Source organism: Moschus berezovskii, chromosome 1 (assembly GCF_049115385.1).
Source record: "Moschus berezovskii isolate FMDL1 chromosome 1, NW_MosBer_1.0, whole genome shotgun sequence".
In the NCBI taxonomy this organism is placed as follows: domain Eukaryota; kingdom Metazoa; phylum Chordata; class Mammalia; order Artiodactyla; family Moschidae; genus Moschus; species Moschus berezovskii.
In genome coordinates this window covers 156,513,681-156,535,103 of record NC_142460.1, presented here as the reverse complement: position 1 = coordinate 156,535,103, position 21,423 = coordinate 156,513,681, and the positions used below count along the sequence as shown (strand labels likewise).

General features: G+C 39.6%; 1 protein-coding gene across 1 annotated transcript in view; it reads left to right on the top strand.

The window, feature by feature from the left end:
* PCCB (propionyl-CoA carboxylase subunit beta) overlaps positions 1 to 21,423 on the top strand; it is a 95,321-nt gene that overhangs the window by 54,587 nt on the left and 19,311 nt on the right. The window contains exon 10 of the mRNA XM_055413258.2: positions 4,088 to 4,211. Within this exon, the coding sequence (XP_055269233.2) occupies positions 4,088 to 4,211 (124 nt within the window). The remainder of the gene's footprint in view (positions 1 to 4,087; positions 4,212 to 21,423) is intronic.

Below are 21,423 nucleotides of genomic sequence, written 5' to 3'. Positions count from 1 at the left end.
ACTCTCTCACTGCTGAGGGCCTGCATTCAGAAAAAGAAAATGGCCCTCCCCCCAAAAATAATGGTGCTAGGAGAAGGCAATGGCAAGCCACTCCAGTACTATTGCCTAGAAAATCCCATGGATGGAGGAGCCTGGTAGGCTGCAGTCCGTGGGGTCGCTAAGGGTCGGACACGACTGAGCGACTTCTTTCACTTTTCACTTTCCACTTTCACACATTGGAGAAGGAAATGGCAACCCACTCCAGTGTTCTTGCCTGGAGAATCCCAGGGATGGGGGAGCCTGGTGGGCTTCCGTCTATGGGGTCACACAGAGTCGGACATGACTGAAGTGACTTAGCAGCAGCAGCAGCAGGTGACTGGATATCTGGTTGCATGCTCAATCCCTAAGGTGTATTCTACTCTTTGCAACCCTGTGTACTGTAGCCCACCAAGCTCCTCTGTTCATAGGATTTCCCAGGCAAGAATACTGGAGTGTGTTGCCATTTCCTTCTCCAGGGAATCTTCCTGACCCAGGGATAAAACTTGCATTTCTGCATTGGCAGGTGGATTCTTTACCGCTGAACCACAAGGCAAGCCCAGATAGCTGGTTAGGAAAATATAAAATTATATTTTTAGTTCATACCATATACAAAAATAAACTACAAATCGATCAGAGAACTAAATATAATAAGTGAATTAGTACTAAACGAAATCATGGATCAATTTCTCTAGGAGAAGATAAAGGATTTTGAACTGATTTAAAATGCAGTTTAAGTTAAAAAATTGATAAATTTGACTGTGTAAACATTAAAAAATTCCACTCCACATAGTAAAAAGTACATATAGTTAAAATACATCCAGGAATGGGACTTCGCTGGTGGTCCAGTGGCAAAGACTCCACACTCCCAATGCAGGGGACCAGAGTTCAGTCCCTGGTCAGCGAACTAGATCCCACATGCAGGAATGGAAGAGTTTGCATGCTACAACTGAAAGATCCTGCATGCCACAGCAAAGATCAGAGATCCTACGTGCTGCAGCTAAGAGCCAGTGCAGCCAAATAAAAACATGAATATTAAAAAGACAACCAGGAATTCCTTAGTGGTCCATTGATTAGAACTCTGCTTCCACTGCAGAGGGCTGGAGTTCACTCCTTGGTCAGGGAACTGAGATCCCACACGCCCTGAGGTGTGGCACAAGAGAAAAAAAAAGACAGCAACCTGGGAGAAAATATTTGTGACATGTATCACAACTAAAGGACTGATAACGCTATATGTAAAGAACTTTTTTAAAAATTAAGAGAACAAAGACTAAAATTGATAAAAAGAAAAAAATTATGGATAGCTCACACACAAAAAAGATATGAAATGGACCTTAAACATCTTAGAAAGATGTTCAAGTTTACTCATAATGCTAGAAATGCAACTTAAAATTATACTGAATTGTTTTTCCTTTGTCAGATTGGCCAAAAACTAAACACTTGGAAATACTTTCTGTGGTAAGTCTGTGGGGAGTAGACACTCTGATATATCGCTGGTAAGGGTTATGGTGATATCTGAGAGTTTGCCCTTGCAGTCCCACCTCTATGGATTTACCTTGAAGATACACTTCCCACCATACAAAATTATAGATGAACAAGGTTACTACTGTTACATCATTATTTATGATTACAAAATATTCTAAGCAACTTGAATGTCAGTTTCACAATAATGTAAACAACACATAGGAGATTGATTGAATAAACTATGGTACATATACACAATGCAGTGCTATGCAGGAGTGAAAAAGAATGAGGTAGAGTCCTCTGAACTAATATGGAGTGATTCCCAGGAAATATTAGTTGAAGAAACCCAGAGTGCAAGAGAGAGTATTTCTCTGTCTAAGGTGGAAGGGGGATCACAATGTTATAAATGTATCTACTCATTTCTGTAATACACACACAAATCATAAATCGGAAAATGATGACATTCGTAACATGGTGAGTGGAAGAGATTGGGAATGACATTATTAAACTGTGTTAATGTTTACATATTAAAAAATAAAATCAATACTGAGTGGTTAACCTTTGAAATAAAAACGAACACGACTGTGTTTCAAGTGAATGACTTGAACACAGTATTTTGACTCTATACCTTTACTGTAATGACAGAAATAAGGAAATGGTGAGTTGAAGTTATATTTTCTGTGTGTGTATTTGGCGGTCATATGAATTCTGAAACGATTTCATTTTTATTTGCAGATTGACTAAATGTTTTGAGGTTAATGGAGTTAGATTCCCCTGTAGGAGAAAGAGGTATGGAAAGGGATGTACTAGAATGAACCCTGAAGTTGAACTAGAATGAAGGTATCAGTGTGAACTCCTGATTTTCATATTACTCACAGAAACGTGTATATGTGTGTGTCTGTGGACTTCCTATCTCTGTGCTCTGGAATAGCTTCTTGGAAGTAATTATTTATCCCACCTCTCCACCCCAGGGACCTGGGCTTCTTGGCAAAATGGCTGTTTATATGTTTAGGGCAGGAAAAAAATATGAGATGAACCTGAAAGTGAGATCATTCCAGAATGTAAGGTAGTGCTCAAAGAATGATGGATAAACATCAAAAGGGCATAGGGTCTATCCTGAATGAACTCTCACTGTCAAATATGGGAAAATTTGAACTTAAAGAGATATTGGTAAAGATTGTAATCCACATGATAAAATATAAATCTGTAGATTCACACTGTGGATTTTCCATTAGTAAATGGAAAAGGCAAAGACATTTCTAACAGTAGAATGCCAAGTAATAAGTGGAGGAGGAAAATGGAGTTAGAGAAATCATTTGACAGTTATTGTGGCAGTAATTTGGGTTCCCTGGTGGCTCAGAGGTAAAGAATCTGCTTGCCAGTGCTGGAGATGTGGGTTTCATCCCTTAGTTGGGAAGATCCCCTGGAGAAGGGAATGGTAACCCACTCTAGCAGTCTCGCCTGGGAAATCCTATGGGCAGAAGAGCCTGGCCAGCTACAGTCCATAGGGTTGCATAGAGTCGGACATGACTGAAGTGACTGAGCACTCATCCATAAATGCTAAGTAAACCTCCTGAGTAAAAACTTGATGAAGAATAGGATTTTTACTTAAGTTCAAAATACTTCCCCACAGAATACTAATTACAAGTGGAAAAATAATAACTTTACAGGAGAGAAACCTGGCATATCTCACCACTATTAATGGGCAAATTGGCTGTGCGTGCCTTTTGATGTGATGCACTTGAGAGGGTCACTTCTGTGATATTCTGCCAAAAATGCTTAGGCTGAAATAAAACATGAACAAACATGAAACCCAAATAACCAAATAACCGACCTGTTGTCTTCAAAGGTGTCATGAACATGAAAGACAAAGATGGAGGGGAAAAATTTAAGGGAGGCTAAAGAGACATTACCACTAAAAGTACCAGGTGACAGACTTTTGTTGCTGTAAGAGGTGTTATTGGAATTGCTGACAAAATGTGAATAAGATTTTATAATAGATGATAATCTTAATATTAGCATCCTTATTTTGACAGTATCATTGAAGTTACCTAGAAGACTGTCCTATTTTTAGGGGACAGACACTTAGGTACTTAGAGGTAAAGAAGGAGCATGTCTGTAATTCTCAAAACTCGGAAAAAAAAGATTGCTTGTATATACATACATAGTAGTAAATACAAATACACACTTATATACTTGAGAGACTAAGAGAAGAGCAAGGTAGTTAGATAGAGAGAGGGAATGATAAAGCTTAGATGGTAAAACGTTAATAACGGGGAATTTGGGTGAAGAATATTTAAATTTTTTGTACTATTCTGGAAATTTTTATGTAAGTTTGAAATTATTTCAAAATAAGGTAAAAAATGTGTTAAATATGCCAAGTTAAATAGAACCTTTAAAAAGAAGGGTGCACTTCTTTGTGGGAGATTTGTCTTCCCCCAACTGTGCACAAGGAGGAAGTACTACCTTTGCCCATTGTCCTGTTCACAGGGAGAGCCTGTGCTGGGGAGCAGCTGTCCTGCCTGTAAATCTGTAAATATCTGACTTTATGTAATGTGGTTATATCTTGTTTATCATTTTGAGCTCAGGAGTGAATTTATCCCTGCAGGTTGTTGATGAGCGAGAATTTTTTGAGATCATGCCCAGTTATGCCAAGAACATCATTGTCGGTTTTGCAAGAATGAACGGGAGGACAGTTGGAATTGTTGGCAACCAACCTAAGGTGGCTTCAGGTAGGAGGGAAATGCTCTAGATACAGACCTAAATCGGGGTAGGGGATGGATGGGGGCCAGGGCTGCCTGCGCCCACAGTGCCTATCTTCTGCCTTTTCCTCAGTCAAGGCCTTCTATGGCCAGAGAAACACAAATAGATGTTGCAAAAGCTCCTTTCTCTCTTAATTTCTCAAAATTAACATACGCATCTGAAAATGCTTCTTTCATGCTTCTCTAGTTTGTTTTTTTTTAATGTTTAAGGATTGCTTTTTAACTTTTAAGCTCTTTGCTTTTTTCAGAGGTTTGCCTTCTGTCCATCTGGTTATGCTATGACTAACCTACTGAACTGTGAGCTCCATGAGGCCAAGGGTGTTGGTGTCTTGTTCATAGTTTTATTGCTAGTGCCTTCAAGGGTGCCAGGTACAGAGTTATATGTGACAAGTTAACAGCATCCTGCTGTGCAGTTTTCTGGTGAGATGGCCACACTTGCATCCCAGCCGGGTTGATTGGGACTATTCCATGCTTGTGCTCAGGGTGGGGTTGGGGACTCTGCTTACCACTTCCCTCCTTACTATCTTCCTTCTTAGGTTTGAATCCCTGTGTGGGATGCATACACCTTCCCGTTTTGACCCAGTCTAATCTTTTGTTTCTGCCATGGCAATTTCTCCTTGTCTTTAGAAAAGGGTTTGTAAAAATGTTTTTTCTTGTGGTAAAATATATTAACATAAAATTTGCCATTTTAACCATTTTTTTGTGTTAGTGAACTATGGTTGATTTACAGTATTGTGTTTCAGGTGTACACCAAAGTGATATATATATGTGTGTGTGTGTGATATATGTCACTTCAGTTTAGTCGTTCAGTCATGTCCGACTCTTTGTGACCCCATGGACTGCAACATGCCACGCTTCCTTGTCCATCACCAACTCCTGGAGCTTATTCAGACTCATGTCCATCAAGTTGGTGATGCGATCCAGCTATCTCATCCTCTGTTGTCCCCTTCTCCTCCCACCTTCGATCTTTCCCAGCATCAGGGTCTTTTCAAATGAGTCAGTTCTTCGGATCAGGTGGCCAGAGTATTGGAGTTTCAACTTCAGCATTAGTCCTTCCAATGCATATTCAGGTCTGATTTCCTTTAGGATGGATCTCCTTGCAGTCCAAGGGACTCTCAAGAGTCTTCTCCAACACCACAGTTTGAAAGCATCAATTCTTCGACACTCAGCTTTCTTTGTAGTCCAACTCTCACATCCATTCAAGACTACTGGAAAAATTGTAGCTTTGACTAGACAGACCTTTGTTGGCAAAGTAATGTCTCTGTTTTTTAATATGCTGTTCAGGTTGATCATAGCTTTTCTTCCAAGGAGCAAGCGTCTTAATTTCATGGCTGCAATCACCATCTTCAATGATTTTGGAACCCAAGAAAATAGTCTGTCACTGTTTCCATTATTTCCCCATCTATTTGGCATGAAGTGATGGGACTGGATGCCATTATCTTAGTTTTCTGAATGTTGAGTTTTAAGCCAGATTTTTCACTCTCCTCTTTCATCAAGAGGCTCTTTAGTTCTTCACTTTCTACCATAAAGGTGGAGTCATCTGCGTATCTGAGGTTATTGACATTTCTCCCGGGAGTCTTGATTCCAGCTTGTCCTTCATCCAGCCCAGCATTTCACGTGATGTACTCTGCATAGAAGTTAAATAAGCAGGGTGACAATATACAGCCTTGACGTACTCCTTTTCCTATTTGGAACCAGTCTGTTGTTCCATGTCCAGTTCTCACTGTTGCTTCTTGACCTGCATACAGGTTTCTCAAGAGGCAGGTCAGGTTGTCTGGTATCTCATCTCTTGAAGAATTTTCCACAGTTTGTTGTGATCTACACAGTCTAAGGCTTTGGGATAGTCAGTAAAGCAGAAATAGATGTTTTTCTGGAACTCTTGCTTTTTCCATTATCCAGCAGATGTTGGCAATTTGATCTCTGTTTCTTCTACCTTTTCTAAATTGAGCTGGAACATTTGGAAGTTCATGGTTCACATACTGTTGAAGACGGTTGGAGAATTTTGAGCATTACTTTGCTAGCGTGTGAGGTGAGTGCAATTGTGTGGTAATTTGACAATCTTTAGCATTGCCTTTCTTTGGGATTGGAATGAAAATTGACCTTTTCCAGTCCTGTGGCCACTGCTGAGTTTTCCAAATTTGCTGGCATATTGAGTGCAGCACTTTCACAGCATCATCTTTCAGGATTTGAAATAGCTCAACTGGAATTCCATCACCTCCACTAGCTTTGTTCATAGTGATGCTTCCTAAGGCCCACTGCAGTTCTCATTCCAGGATGCCTGGCTCTAGGTGAGTGATCATACCATTATAATTATCTGGGTCATGAAGATCTTTTTTGTATAGTTCTTCTGTGTATTCTTGCCACCTCTTCTTAATATCTTCTGTTTCTGTTAGGTCCCTACCATTTCTGTCCTTTATTGAGCCCATCTTCGCATAAAATGTTCCATTGGAATCTCTAATTTTCTTGAAGAGATCTCTTGTCTTTCCCATTCAATTGTTTTCTTCTGTTTCTTTGCATTGATCATTGAAGAAGGCTTTCTTATCTCTCCTTGCTATTCTTTGAAACTCTGCATTCAAGCGGGTATATCTTTCCTTTTCTCCTTTGCCTTTCATTTCTCTTTTTTTCTCAGCTATTTGTAAGGCCTCCTCAGACAACCATTTTGCCTTTTTGCATTTCTTTTTCTTGGGGATGGTCTTGATCACTGCCCCCTGTACAATGTCACGAACCTCCATCCATAGTTCTTCAGGCACTCTATCTATTAGATCTAATCCCTTGAATCTATTGTCACTTCCACTGTATAATCATAAGGGATTTGATTTAGGTCATACCTGAATGGTCTAGTGGTTTTCCCTACTTTCTTCAATTTAAGTCTGAATTTGGCAATAAGGAGTTCATGATCTGAGCCATAGTCAGCTCCCAGTCTTTTTGCTGACTGTATAGAGCTTCTCCATCTTTGGCTGCAAAGAATATATTCAGTCCAATTTCAGTATTGACTATCCCATGGTGTCCAGATGGTTATAGGTTATTATAAGATATTGAATATAGTTCTCTGTGCTGTACAGTAAATCCTTGTTCTTTATCTATTTTATATATGATAGGGCATGTATATACTTGTTCTTTTGTCACTAAATTGTTTCTGTCTCTTTTGACAGACAGTGACCCCATAGACTGTAGCCCTCCAGGCTTCTCTGTCCATGGGATGTCCCAGGCAAGAATACTGGAATGGGTTGCCATTTCCTTTTACAGGGGATCTTCCAAACCCAGGGACTGAACCTGCATCTTGTGCATTGGCAGGCAGATTCTTTACCACTGAGCCACCAGGGAAGCCTCATACTACATTTTATTTAATCATTCTTCTGTTGATGGACACTTGGGTTGTTTCTGCCTTTTCTGTATTGTGAATAATGTCACAGTGAGCCCTGGTGTTTATGTCTGAAACCCCATTTTCAGTTCTTTGCATATATACCTATATTTTTACATATATTATGAGTTAGGGGTTCACTTTATTCTTTTTTTAAAAAATTAATTTACTGATTTCAGTTGGAGGCTAATTACTTTACAAATTGTGGTGTTTTCCAACATACATCAACATGAATTAGCCACGGGTGCACATGTGTTCCCCATTAGATCCCCTGTCCCACCTCCCTCCCCATCCCATTCCCAGGGTTATCCCAGTGCACCAGCCCTGAACCTGGACTGGCGATTAATTCACACATGATAATATACATGTTTCGACGCTACCCTCTCAAATCATCCCACTGTCACTGTTTCCCACAGAGTCCAAAAGACTGTTCTTTACATCTGTGTCTCTTTTGGTGTCTCGTATATAGGGTCATCCTTACCATCTTTCTAAATTCCATATGTATGCGTTAGTATACTAGATTGGTGTTTTTCTTTCTGACTTAGTTCACTCTGAATAATAGGCTCCAGTTTCACCCACCTCATTAGAACTGATTCAGATGCATTCTTTTTAATGGCTGAGTAATATTCCATTGTGTATATGTACCTCAGCTTTCTTATCCATTCGTCTGCCGATGGACGTCTAGGTTGCTTCCATGTCCTGGCTATTGTAAACAGTGCTGCGATGAACATTGGGGTACACGTATCTCTCAATTCTGGTTTCCTCAGCGTGTATGCCTAGCAGTGGGATTGCTGGGTCGTATGGCAGTTCTATTTCCAGTGTTTTAAGGAATCTCCACTCTGATCTCCATAGTGGCTGTACTAGTTTGCATTCCCACCAACAGTGTAAGAGGGTTCCTTTTTCTCCGCACCCTCTCCAGCATTTATTGTTTGTAAACTTTTTGATAGCAGCCATTCTGACTGACATGAGATAGTACCTGACTGTGGTTTTGATTTGCATTTCTCTGATGAGTGATGTTGAGCATGTTTTCATGTGTTTGATAGCCATATGTATGTCTTTGGAGAAATGTCTGTTTAGTTCTTTGGCCCATTTTTTGATTGGGTCGTTTATTTTTCTGGAATTGAGCTGCAGGAGCTGCTCATATATTTTTGAGATTAATTCTTTGTCAGTTGCTTCATTTGCTATTATTTCCTCCCATTGTGAAGGCTGTCTTTTCACCTTGCTTATAATTTCCTTTGTTGTGCAAAAGCTTTTAAGTTTAATTGGGTCCCCTTTGTTTCTTTTTGCTTTTATTTCCATTACTCTGGGAGGTGGGTCATAGAGGATCCTGTTGTGATTTATGTCAGAGAGTGTTTTGCTAATGTTTTCCTCTAGGAGTTTTATAGTTTCTGGTCTTACATTTAGATCTTTAATCCATTTTGAGTTTATTTTTGTGTATGGTGTCATTCTTTTACAAGTGGTTGCCCAGTTTTCCCACAACCACATGTTAAAGGATTGTCTTTTCTCCATTGTGTATTCTTGCCTCCTTTGTCAAAGATAAGGTGTCCATAGATGCGTGGATTTATCTCTTGGCTTTCTGTTTTGTTCCATTGATCTATATTTCTGTCTTTGTGCCAGCACCATACTGTCTTGATGACTGTAGCTTTATAGTATAGCCTGAAGTCAGGCAGGTTGATTCCTTCAGTTCCATTCTAGTTTCTCAAGATTGCTTTGGCTATTTGAGGTTTTTTTTGTATTTCCTTACAAACTGTGAAATTATTTGTTCTAGTTCTCTGAAAAATACCATTGGTAGCTTGATAGGGATTGCATTGAATCTATAGATTGCTTTGGATAGTATATTGATTTTCACTATATTGATTTTCCAATCCATGAACATGGTATATATCTCCATCTATTTGTGTCCTCTTTGATTTCTTTCATCAGTGTTTTATAGTTTCCTATATATAGGTCTTTTGTTTCTTTAGGTAGATATATTCATAAGTATTTTATTCTTTTCATTGCAATGGTGAATGGAATTGTTTCCTTAATTTCTCTTTCTGTTTTCTCATTGTTAGTGTATAGGAATACAAGGGATTTCTGTGTGTTAATTTTATATCTTGCAAGTTTACTATATTCACTGATTAGCTCTAGTAATTTTCTGGTAGAGTCTTTAGGGTTTTCTGTGTTGAGGATCATGTCATCTGCAAACAGTGAGAATATTACTTCATTTCCAATTTGAATTCCTTTTATGTCTTTTTCTGCTCTGATTGCTGTGGCCAAAACTTCCAAAACTATGTTGAATAGTAGTGGTGAGAGTGGGCACCCTTGTCTTGTTCCTGACTTTAGGGGAAATGCTTTAAAAAATGCTTTCAATTTTTCACCATTGAGGATAATGTTTGCTGTCGGTTTATCACATATGGCTTTTATTATGTTGAGGTATGTTCCTTATATTCTTGCTTTCTGGAGGATCTTTATCATAAATGGATGGTGAGTTTTGTCAAAGGCTTTCTCTGCATCTGTTGAGATAATCATATGGTTTTTATCTTTCAATTTGTTAATGTGGTGTATCACATTGATTTGCAGATATTAAAGAATCCTTGCATCCCTGGGATAAAGCCCACTTGGTCACGATGTATGATCTTTTAATATGTTGTTGGATTCTGTTTGCTAGAATTTTGTTAAAGATTTTTGCATCATCAGTGATATTGGCCTGTATGTTTTCTTTTTTTGTGACATCTCTGTCTGGTTTTGGTATTAGGGTGATGGTGCCTTCATAGAATGAGTTTGGAAGTTTACCTTTCTCTGCAATTTTCTGGAAGAGTTTGAGTAGATAGGTGTTAGCTCTTCTTTAAATTTTTGGTAGAATTCAGCTGTGGAGATGTCTGGTCCTGGGCTTTTGTTTGCTGGAAGATTTCTGATTACAGTTTTGATTTCCGTCCTTGTGATGCATCTTTTAAGATTTTCTGTTTCTTCCTAGTTCAGTTTTGGAAAGTTAAACTTTTCTAAGAATTTGTCCATTTCTTCCAAGTTGTCTATTTTATTGACATATAGTTGCTGATAGTAGTCTCTCATAAGAGTTTGTATTTCTGTGTTGTCTGTTGTGATTTCTCCATTTTCTTTTCTAATTTTGTTGATTTGATTCTTCTCCTTTTTTTTCTTGATGAGTCTGGCTAATGGTTTGTCTATTTTATTTATCTTCTCAAAGAACCAGCATTTACCTTTGTTGATTTTTGCTATGGTCTCCTTTGTTTCTTTTTCATTTATTTCTGCCCTAATTTTTAAGATTTCTTTCCTTCTACTAACCCTGGGGTTCTTCATTTCTTCCTTTTTAGTTGCTTTAGATGTTCAGTTCAGTTCAGTTCAGTTCAGTCGCTCAGTCATGTCCGACTCTCCGCGACCCCATGAATCACAGCACGCCAGGCCTCCCTGTCCATCACCAACTCCCGGAGTTCACTCAAACTCATGTCCACAGAGTCGGTGATGCCATCCAGCCATCTCATTCTCCGTCGTCCCCTTCTCCTCCCGCCCCCAACCTTTCCCAGCATCAGAGTCTTTTCCAGTGAGTCAACTCGTCGCATGAGGTGGCCAAAGTATTGCAGTTTCAGCTTTAGCATCAGTCCCTCCAATGAACATCCAGGATTGATCTCCTGTAGAATGGACTGGTTGGATCTCCTTGCAGTCCAAGGGACTCTCAAGAGTCTTCTCCGACACCACAGTTCAAAAGCATCGATTCTTCGGCGGTCAGCCTTCTTCACAGTCCAACTCTCACATCCATACATGACTACGGGAAAAACCATAGCCTTGACTAGACGGACCTTGGTTGGCAAAGTAATGTCTCTGCTTTTTAATATACTATCAAGGTTGGTCATAACTTTCCTTCCAAGGAGCAAGCGTCTTTTAATTTCATGGCTGCAGTCAGCATCTGCAGTGATTTTGGAGCCCAAAAAAACAAAGTCTGACACTGTTTCCACTGTTTTTCCATCTATTTCCCATGAAGTGATGGGACCAGATGCCATGATCTTTGTTTTCTGAATGTTGAGAGTTAGGTTATTTATTTGTCTTTTCTCTTGTTTCTTGAGGTAAGCTTGTATTGCTATGAACCTTTCCCTTAGCACTGCTTTTACTGAGTCCTATAGGTTTTGGGTTGTTGTGTTTTCATTTTCTATGCATATTTTGATTTCTTTTTTTATTTCTTCTGTGATTTGCTGGTTATTCTGATGTGTGTTGTTTAGCCTCGATGTGTTTATATTTTTAATAGTTTTTTCCTGTGGTTGACATCTAATTTTACTGCATTGTGATCAGAAAAGATGCTTGAGATGATTTCAATTTTTTGAATTTACCGATGCGCGATTTATGGCCCAGGATGTGATCTGTCCTGGAGAAAGTTCCGTGTGAGCTTGAGAAAAAGGTGAAATTCATTGTTTAGGGGTGGAATGGTCTATAGATACCAATTATGTCTAACTGGTCCATTCTGTCATTTTAAAGTTTGTGTTTCCTTGCTAATTTTCTGTTTAGTTGATCTATCCATAGGTGTGAGTGGGGTATTCAAGTCTCCCACTATTGTTGTGTTACTGTTAATTTCCCCTTCCATACTTCTTAGCATTTGCCTTACTTATTGAGGTGGTCCTATGTTGGGTGCATGTATGTTTATAATTGTTATATTTTCTTGGATTGACCCTTTGATCATTATGTAGTGTCCTTCTTTGTCTTGTTCCATGACCTTTATTTCAAAGTCTATTTTATCTGATATGAGTATCGCTACTTCTGCTTCTTTTGGTCTCCATTTGTGTGAAATATCTTTTTCCAGCCCTTAACTTTCAGCGTGTATGTGTCCCTTGTTTTGAGGCGGGTCTTTGTAGACAACATATATAAGGGTCTTGTTTTTCCATTCAGCCAGTGTTTGTCTTTTGGTTGGGGCATTCAACCCATTTATGTTTAAGGTAATTATTGATAAGTATGATCCTGTTGCCATTTACTTTGTTGTTTTGGGTTTGAGTTTATAAACCTTTTCTGTGTTTCCTGTCTAGAGAACATCTTTTAGCATTTGTTAAAGAGCTGGTTTGGTGGTGCTGAATTCTCTCAGCGTTTGCTTGTCTGTAAAACTTTTGATTTCTCCTTCATATTTGAATGAGATCCTTGCTGGGTACAGTAATCTGAGTTGTAGGTTTTTCTCTTTCATCACTTTAAGTATGTCCTGCCATTCCCTTCTGACCTGAAGAGTTTCTTTTGAAAGATCAGCTGTTATCCTTATAGGAATCACCTTGTGTGTTATTTGTTGTTTTCCCCTTGCTGCTTTTAGTATTTGTTCTTTGTGTTTTATTTTCATTAATTTGATTAATATGTATCTTGGGGTGTTTCACCTTGGGTTTATCTTGTTTGGGACTCTCTGGGTTTCTTGGACTTGGGTGGCTATTTCCTTCCCCATTTTAGGGAAGTTTTAAACTGTTATCTCCTCAAGTATTTTCTCATGACCTTTCTTTTTGTCTTCTTCTTCTGGGACTCCTATGATTTGAATGTTGGGGTGTTTTACATTGTCCCAGAGGTCTCTGAGTTTGTCCTCATTTCTTTTAATTCTTTTTTATTTTTTTCTCTCTGCTTCATTTATTTCCATCATTCTATCTTCCTCCTCACTTATCCTATCTTCTGCCTCTGTTATTCTACTGTTGGTTCCCTCCAGAATGTTTTCGATCTCAGTTATTGCATTATTCATTATTGATTGACTTTTTTATTTCTTCTAGGTCCTTGTTAAACATTTCTTGCATCTTCTCAATCCTTGTCTCCAGACTATCTGTAACTCCATTTTGTTTTCAAGATTTTGGATCATTTTTACTATCATTATTCTGAATTCTTTTTCAGGTAGTCTCCTTATCTCCTCCTCTTCTGTTTAGTTTTGTGGGCATTTATCATGTCCCTTTACCTATTGAATATTTCTCTGCCTTTTCATCTTGTTTAGATTGCTGTGTTTGGGGTGGCCTTTCTGTATGCTGGAATTTTGTGGTTCGTCTTTATTGAGGAGGTTCCTCCATGTGGGTGGGGTTGGACATGTGACTTGTCAAGGTTTACTGATTAGGGAAGCTTGCCTTGGTGTTCTGGTGGGTGGAGCTGGATCTCTTCTCTCTGGAGTGTAATGAAGTATCCAGTTGTGAGTTTTGAGGTGTCTATGGATTTGGTGTGACTTTGGGCAGTCCGTCTTTTAATGTTCAGGGATATGTTCCTGCATTGCTGGAGAATTATCGTGATATGTCTTTCTCTGGAACTTGTTGGATCTTGGTTGGAGCTTGGTTTCAGTGTAGGTAGGGAGGCTTTTGGATGAGCTCTTGTTGATTAATGTTCCCTGGAGTCAGGCGTTTTCTGGTGTTCTCAAGTTTTGGATTTAAACCTCCTGCCTCTTGTTTTCAGTCTTATACTTACAGTAGCCTCAAGACTTCTCCATCCATACTGCACTGATGATAAAACGTCTAGGTTAATGGAGAAAAGATTCTCCACAGTGAGGGACAGCCAGAGAGGTTCACAGAGTTACATGGAGAAAAGAAGAGGCAGGAGGGAGGTAGAGGTAACCAGGAGGGTAGAGGTAACCAGGAGGGAAGAGGGGGAGTCAAAAGGGGAGAAAGCAATCCAGCCAGTAATCAGTTCCCTATGTGCTCTCCACAGTCTGGAACACTCAGAGAGGTTCACAGAGTTACATAGAAGAGAGAAGAGGGAGGAAGGAGATAGAGGTGACCAGGAGGGAAGAGGGGGAGTCAAAAGGAGAGAGATTTAGCCAGTCATCAGTTCCCTAAGTGTTCTCCACAGCCCGGAATACACAAAGAGATTCAGAGAGTTGGGTAGAGAAGACAAGGATAGGGAGGAGATAGAGGTGACCTGGGAGAGAAAAAGGAGAGTCAAAAGGGAGAGAGGGCAATCAAGCCAGTAATCACACTCCTGAGTTAACATGGGTACTGAAGATTGGATTCTTAAAGGTACAAAATTGATAACAAATACCAAAAAGCAAAGATCAAAAATCTGGAGTAGAGGTTTAGTTCAGTTCAGTCGCTCAGTTGTGTCTGACTCTCCGCGACCCCATGAATCACAGCATGCCAGGCCTCCCTGTCCATCACCAACTCCCGGAGTTCACTCAAACTCATGTCCACAGAGTCGGTGATGCCATCCAGCCATCTCATTCTCGGTCGTCCCCTTCTCCTCCGCCCCCAACCCTTCCCAGCATCAGAGTCTTTTCCAGTGAGTCAACTCGTCACATGAGGTGGCCAGAGTATTGCAGTTTCAGCTTTAGCATCCGTCCTTCCAGTGAACACCCAGGATTGATCTCCTTTAGAATGGACTGGTTAGACTCTCAAAAATACAATATTAAAAAAATAAAACAAGATCAGAAAAATTATAAAAAATATGTATGAAATTTGCTTTAAAAATAGGGTTTTATTTCGGCAAGGTAATATTAGGTTATAAAAATGATAATTAATAGACTAATAAAGGAATTATAATTTAAAAATTAAAAAACATTTAAAAAGTAATAATACTAAAATGTACCTAGAAATTTCTCTGGAGCTGTTGCAAGCAGTGTGGGGTCAGTTCAGTTTCAGATAATTCCTTGTTCCGGCTTATACTTTTTCTCGAGGTCTGTAGGCCCCTTCCAATGTAGTTGGTCCTAACTACAGGGTTTTAATCTGTTGCACCTGTCACTTCCAAAGTGGTTCCATCTGTTTATTTTGGCTTCTTCTGTTTGCAAGTCTCTTCAGTGTCTAATTTCCTCCCTGACACAAGGGGGCAGAGGTGATCACTTGTTTAGGCTCACTTGTTCAGTCATGCTGTGGGAAGGGAGGAACACTGCAAACAAATATCATTGGCATGTGTGGGGAGTGTTCGCAGTGCCTGGGCCACACTGGGTTTGCACCCCTCACAGCGTGTGTGCTTTTCTGGTCTACCCTGCTCAGGCTCCAGGTTGCTCTGCAGGGGAACTGTCTAAAGTGGGCCTTGGGTTGCATGCACTTCCCAGGTTTAAGCCACTCAGGTTCAGATTCTTGGGTATGCCACAAAGGCACAGACTCAGTTGGTCCTGCGTTTTGTGCCCTTCCCAGGTCCAAGCAGCTCAGGCAACCAGGTGCTTGGTGAGCACACTCTCCCCAGGTGGGGCGGTGCATCTTATCCCTTCCCTGGTCCTAGCCACTTGGTTTCCTGGGTACGCCGTGGTAGCGCTGTTTCAGGTGTGCTGTGTGTCTCCTCTGGGAGCTGATCTCTGGCTGTGACCCTCCTGGTGGATGTCAACTGTCCATGATCCCAGGAAGACTTGGTTAGCAACTGGGGGCCTGCTCACAGTTTGGTGGAGGATACCGGTCTCTGGGGCAGAGATTGCCCCTTTCCTTCCAGCTCTGGCTGTTGCCCACCTGCCTCTCTGCCTCCGGTGGGGGATGGGCCAGTCCGCAGCCAGCTCGCTCTTCTCTGGTATTCGCTGAGTCCTTTGTTCTGTGAGTGGCCTGGCAGTGCCTTAGGTTAGAGCTTTTCCCGGGAAAGTTCTTTCTCTCTCTCTTTTTTTTTCCTCTCTAGCTATCCCACAGTTTGGGTTGCTGTCTCAGGTTAGCTCCCTCAGATTGTCCTTATGGCATTCAGGCCCAGTCCTTACCCTAAGTAATGCAGCCCACGCCTCCCTGTTCAGCCCCCGCTCACTGGTGGCAGAAGCAAGCATCTGGTCTACTTTTCCTCTGGGAGTTGCAGTTAGGTGTGTACTCTGTGGGTTTTATTTATTTATTTTTTCCTCCCAGTTTTGTTGCCCTCTGAGATTCTAAATCTTCCCACAGACCCGCCGGTGAGAGGGTTTCCTGGTGTTTGGAAACTTCTCCTCTTTCATGACTCCCTCCCTGGGATGGGTCTCTGTCCCTAACTCTTTTGTCTCTCTTTTTATCTTTTATATTTTGCCCTACCTCTTTTTGAAGACAATGGGCTGCCTTTCTGGGTGCCTGGTGTCCTCCGCCACCAAGTTCAGAAGTTGTTTTGTGGAATTTGCTCAGTGTTCAAATGATCTTTTGATGAATTTGTAGGGGAGAAGGTGGTCTCCCCGTCCTATTCCTCTGCCGTCTTATGACCACCCCCCCACTTTATTCTTTTGCATGTAGAAACTTAGTTATCCCAGCATCATTTGCTGAATAGACTATTCTTTTCCTATTGAATGGACTTGGCATTTTTGTCAGAAATCAGTGGTCTAGAGATGTATAAATCTATTTCTGGTTTTTCAATACCGTTCTTTTTGTCTGCATATCTGTCCATATGCTGCTATTACATTGTTCTGATTACTGTAGGTTTGTATTAAGTTTTAATATTGGGAAGTGTGAGTCTTCTTGTGCTGTTCTTTTTCAAGATTATTTTGTAGCCCCCTTGCAGTTCCCTATGAATTTGACTATTGATTGGCCTTTATATTTTTGCAAAAAAGGGTGTTGGAAGTTTGATGGTGATTGCAGTGAGTCTATTGATCACTTCGTGTAGTATTGACATTTTAACTATGTAAAGTCTTCTGACCCATGAACACAGGATGTCTTTCTATTTATTTTGGCCTTCTTTTATTTCTTCAGCAGTATTTTATAGTTTTTACTGCGTAAGTCTTTAAGTAACATCTTGGTCAAATTTACTCCTGTTTTATTCTTTTAGATGCTATTGTAAATGGAATTCCTTTCTCGGTTTCCCTTTCAGATTGTTTATTATTGGCATATAGAAAGCCAAGTATGCACCTGCTTTTGGTTTGCTGATCTTGTAACCTGCAACTTTGCTGAAATTATTAGCTTGAGTAGCTTTCTTCTATATTCTCTGGAATTTTCTATACATAGGATCATGTTTATGCAAATAAACATAGTTTTAGTTCTTCTCTCCAACTTGGATGCCTTTTTATCATTAATTGCTCTGGCTGGAACTCCCAGCACAGTGTTGAATAGCAGTGGTACTGGTGTGCATCCTTGTCTTGTTCCTGATCCTAGGGTGAGAATTTTGTGTTTCATTATTGAATAGGATGTTAGCTGTAGGTTTTTGTACATGGTCATGATGTTGGGGATGTTTCCTTCTGTTTGTAGTTTTCTGAGTGTTTTTCATGAAAGGTGATAGATTTTGCCAAATGCTTTTTTCTGTGTCAATTGAGATGATCATGTAGCTTTTGTCCTTTGTTGTATTAATGTGGTATATCATACTGATTGATTTTTTTGTATATTGAACCACTTTTGCATTTCTGTAGGTTTTGATAAATGTATAATGATATGTATCTACCATTTGCAGCACCATACTAAATGGTTTCACTTGCCCTAAAAATCCTCTGCCTATTCATCACTCCCTTAGCCATAACCCTGATAGCCTGACTGGCAGTCACTCATGCATCTATTGCTTCTATAGTTTTCCAAAATTTTGCAAAATACTGTGTAGTTAGAATCACACAGTATGTAGATTTTTTGAATCAGCCCCTTCCATCTAGTTATATGGGAGAAGCTGGCATGATAAAGCTGTTTACTCTGTGATTCAAGTTTCCCCCATGTCTTGTTATTGCTTAATATCTGATTTCTTTTTAGCGTTAATATTACATTGTCTGGTTATATTACAGTTCATTTTTCTGTTAACCTACTGAAGAATGTCTTTGCTGCTTTTAAGTTTTGGCAGTTATGAATAAAGCTGCTAAAAATACATATGCAAGTTTTTATGTGGACATGCATAAGTTTTCACCTCATTGGGTAAATATGGAGGAACATGATTGCTGGCTCAAAAAAGTAAGAGTGTGTTTAGCTTGTAAGTGAATTTGTAAGTATGTTTAGTTTGCCAAAGTGTCTTCTAGAGTGGATGCACTAATTTGCATCCCTACCAGCAATAAGAAGAGTTCCCTTGTTCTACATCTTTTTTCAGCATTTGGAGTGAGTGTTCTGAATTTTGGCTGTTCTGATAGGTGTGTAGTGAGTCGTATCTCATTATAATTTGCATTTCCTTGATGACGTATGATGTAGAACATATTTTCATATTCTTATTTGCCATGTCTGTGTTTTCTTTGGTAAGGGGTATGTTCAGGTCTTTTGCCTATTTTTTCAGTTGGGTTGTTTTCTTATTGTTGAGTTGTTTGACCGCAGTATAGAGGTAAACTGAAACAAGCTCAAGAAAATGAGTTTATTCAGGAATAGCAGAGGAACTGTAATTCAGGACAAGCAAACTGTAGCAAGTTACAGATAAGTCCGTTGAGGGTTTGGGGCAGGTTGTATTTATGGACAAGGAATGTAAAGAGGGGAGAGTTCAGTTAGAGTCAGTTAAACAACAAATGGAGATCAGCCTTGAAAACTTCCTGAGCAGATAAAAATCAATTTAGCCACAGAAACAAAACTCAGTTCAGCCCCCTCTTAGAGTCCAACCCAACCTGGGTCATCTCCTGTTTTTTAAACTTCCCGAAGTTTGATATGAGACAGCCCCTGGTCAACCCCCTGTCATCTGAGAAAATTTTGGCACTACTGGTGTTTAATAAATCAGGCATGTTAGAGAAATCAGTTTTTTAGTCTTTAAGTTTTGTCTCCCTGAGGACGAATGTATGAGATTCTCCATTTTATATCCTCTCCATTTTATATCCTATTTTAAACTGAAATTCTTTCACAAGTTTTAAGAGTTCTTTGTATATGTTAGATAGCAGGCTTTTGTCAGACTGTGTGTTTTGTAAGTATTTTCTCTCAGTCTGTGATTGTCTTCTCATAGTCTGGATAGTGTCTTTCACAGAGGAGAAATTTTAATTTTAAGTCCTGCATACCAATTATTTCTTTCATGGATCATGCCTTTGAAAGTAGTGTATCTAAAAAATTAAGTGCCATACCCAGGGTCACCTAAGTATTCTCCCATGTTGTCTTCTAGGAGTTTTATGGTTTTGTGTTTTACATTTAGATCTGTGAATCCATTTTGAGTTAATTTTTTGTGAAAGGTATGAGGTTTAGATCTACAGTTTTTTTGCGTAGGGATGTCTGGTTGGTCCAGCATCATTTGTTAAAAAGACTGTCTTTCTTCTACTGTATTACCTTTGATCCTTTGTCAAAGATTCAGTTCATTTCAGTCACTCAGTTGTGTCCAACTCTGCGACCCCATGAAGCACCCCAGGCCTTCCTGTCCATCACCAATTCCTGGAGTTTACTAAAACTCATATCCATCGAGTCGGTGATGCCATCCATTCATCTCATCCTCTGTTGTCCCCTTCTTCTGCCCCCAATCCCTCCCAGCATCAGGGTCTTTTCAAATGAGTCGACTCTTCACATGAGGTGGCCAAAGTATTGGAGTTTCAGCTTTAGCATCAGTCCTGCCAATGAACATCCAGGACTCATCTCCTTTAGAATGGAGTGGTTGGATCTCCTTGCAGTCCAAGGGACTCTCAAGAGTTTTCTGCAACACCACAGTTCAAAAGCATCAATTCTTCAGCGCTCAGCTTTCTTCACAGTCCAACTCTCACATCCATACGTGACCACTGGAAAAACCATAGCCTTGACTATACGGACCTTTGTTGGCAAAGTAATGTCTCTGCTTTTTAATATAACTTTCTTTCCAAGGAGTAAGCGTCTTTTAATTTAATGGCTACAGTCACCATCTGCAGTGATTTTGGAGCCCCCCAAAATTAGTTTATTTTATTTATGTAGGTCTGTTTCTGGACTCTGTTTTGTTCCATTGATTTATTTTACCAATACCATACCTCTTTTTGATATTGACTCTTTCTTTCCATGAACATGGAATCTCTCTTCACTTATTTAGCTTTTTCATTTTGTTCATAAGAGCTTTGTAATCCTCCTCATATAGATCTTGTATTTATTTTGTTAGATTTATGCCTACATATTTCTTTCTGGTGGAGGGGCATGTGTTAATGTAAATGGTATTGTGTTACTAATAGTTTCAAATTCATTGCTGGTATATAGAAAAGTGATTTACTTTAGTAAATTCACTTTGGATCCCACAACCTTGCTGTAATTATTAGTTTCAGCAGTATTTTTGTTCTATAGGATTTTCTGCATAGATAATCATGTCATCTGTAAACAAAGTTAGATTTCTTCCTTCCCAGTCTGTGTGGCTTCTATATATTTTCTTTTTGGTTTACTGTATTAACTAGGACTTCCAGTACAGTTTTTAAAAGGAGTAGTGAGAGGGCACATTCTTGCCTTTATACCTGATCTTAGTGGAAAAGTTTCTAGGTTTTCATCGTTACATATGATGTTAGCTGTGGGTTTTTGTGGATATTCTTTATCAAGTTAAGAATGTTCCCCTTTAGTTCTAGTTTGTTGGGAGTTTTTGATCATGAGATGCTGGATTTTGTGAATGCCTTTCTTCATCTGTTGATATACTCATGTAGTTTTTCTTCTTTAGGTGTTGATGTAGGGGAATATGTGAATTGTTTTCAGATAAATTATTTATTTGGCTGTGCTGGGTCTTAGTTGTGGTCCATGTGGTCTTCAGCCTTTGTTGCAGCATGAGGGACCTTCAGTTGTGGCATAAGAACTCTTAGTTGCAATGTGTGAGCTCTTAGTTGTGGCATGTGGGATCTAGTTCCCTGACCAGGGATCAAACCTAGTCTCCCTGGATTGGGAGCATGGAGTCTTAGCCATTGGACCACCAGGGAAGTATGTTTTTCAGATGTTGAATCAGCCTCGCATACCTGGGATAAATCCCACCTGGGAGTAGTGTATAATTATTTTTTTCTATTCCTGAGTTTGATTTGTTTAATATTTTATTGAGGATTCTTGCATTTATGTTTGTGAGAGACACTGGTCTGTAGTTTTCTTGTAATGTTGTTTTAGCATTAGGGTGATGATGGCCTCATAGAATGGGTTAGGAAATATTCTCTCTGATTGTATCTTCTAGAAGGGATCATAGAGA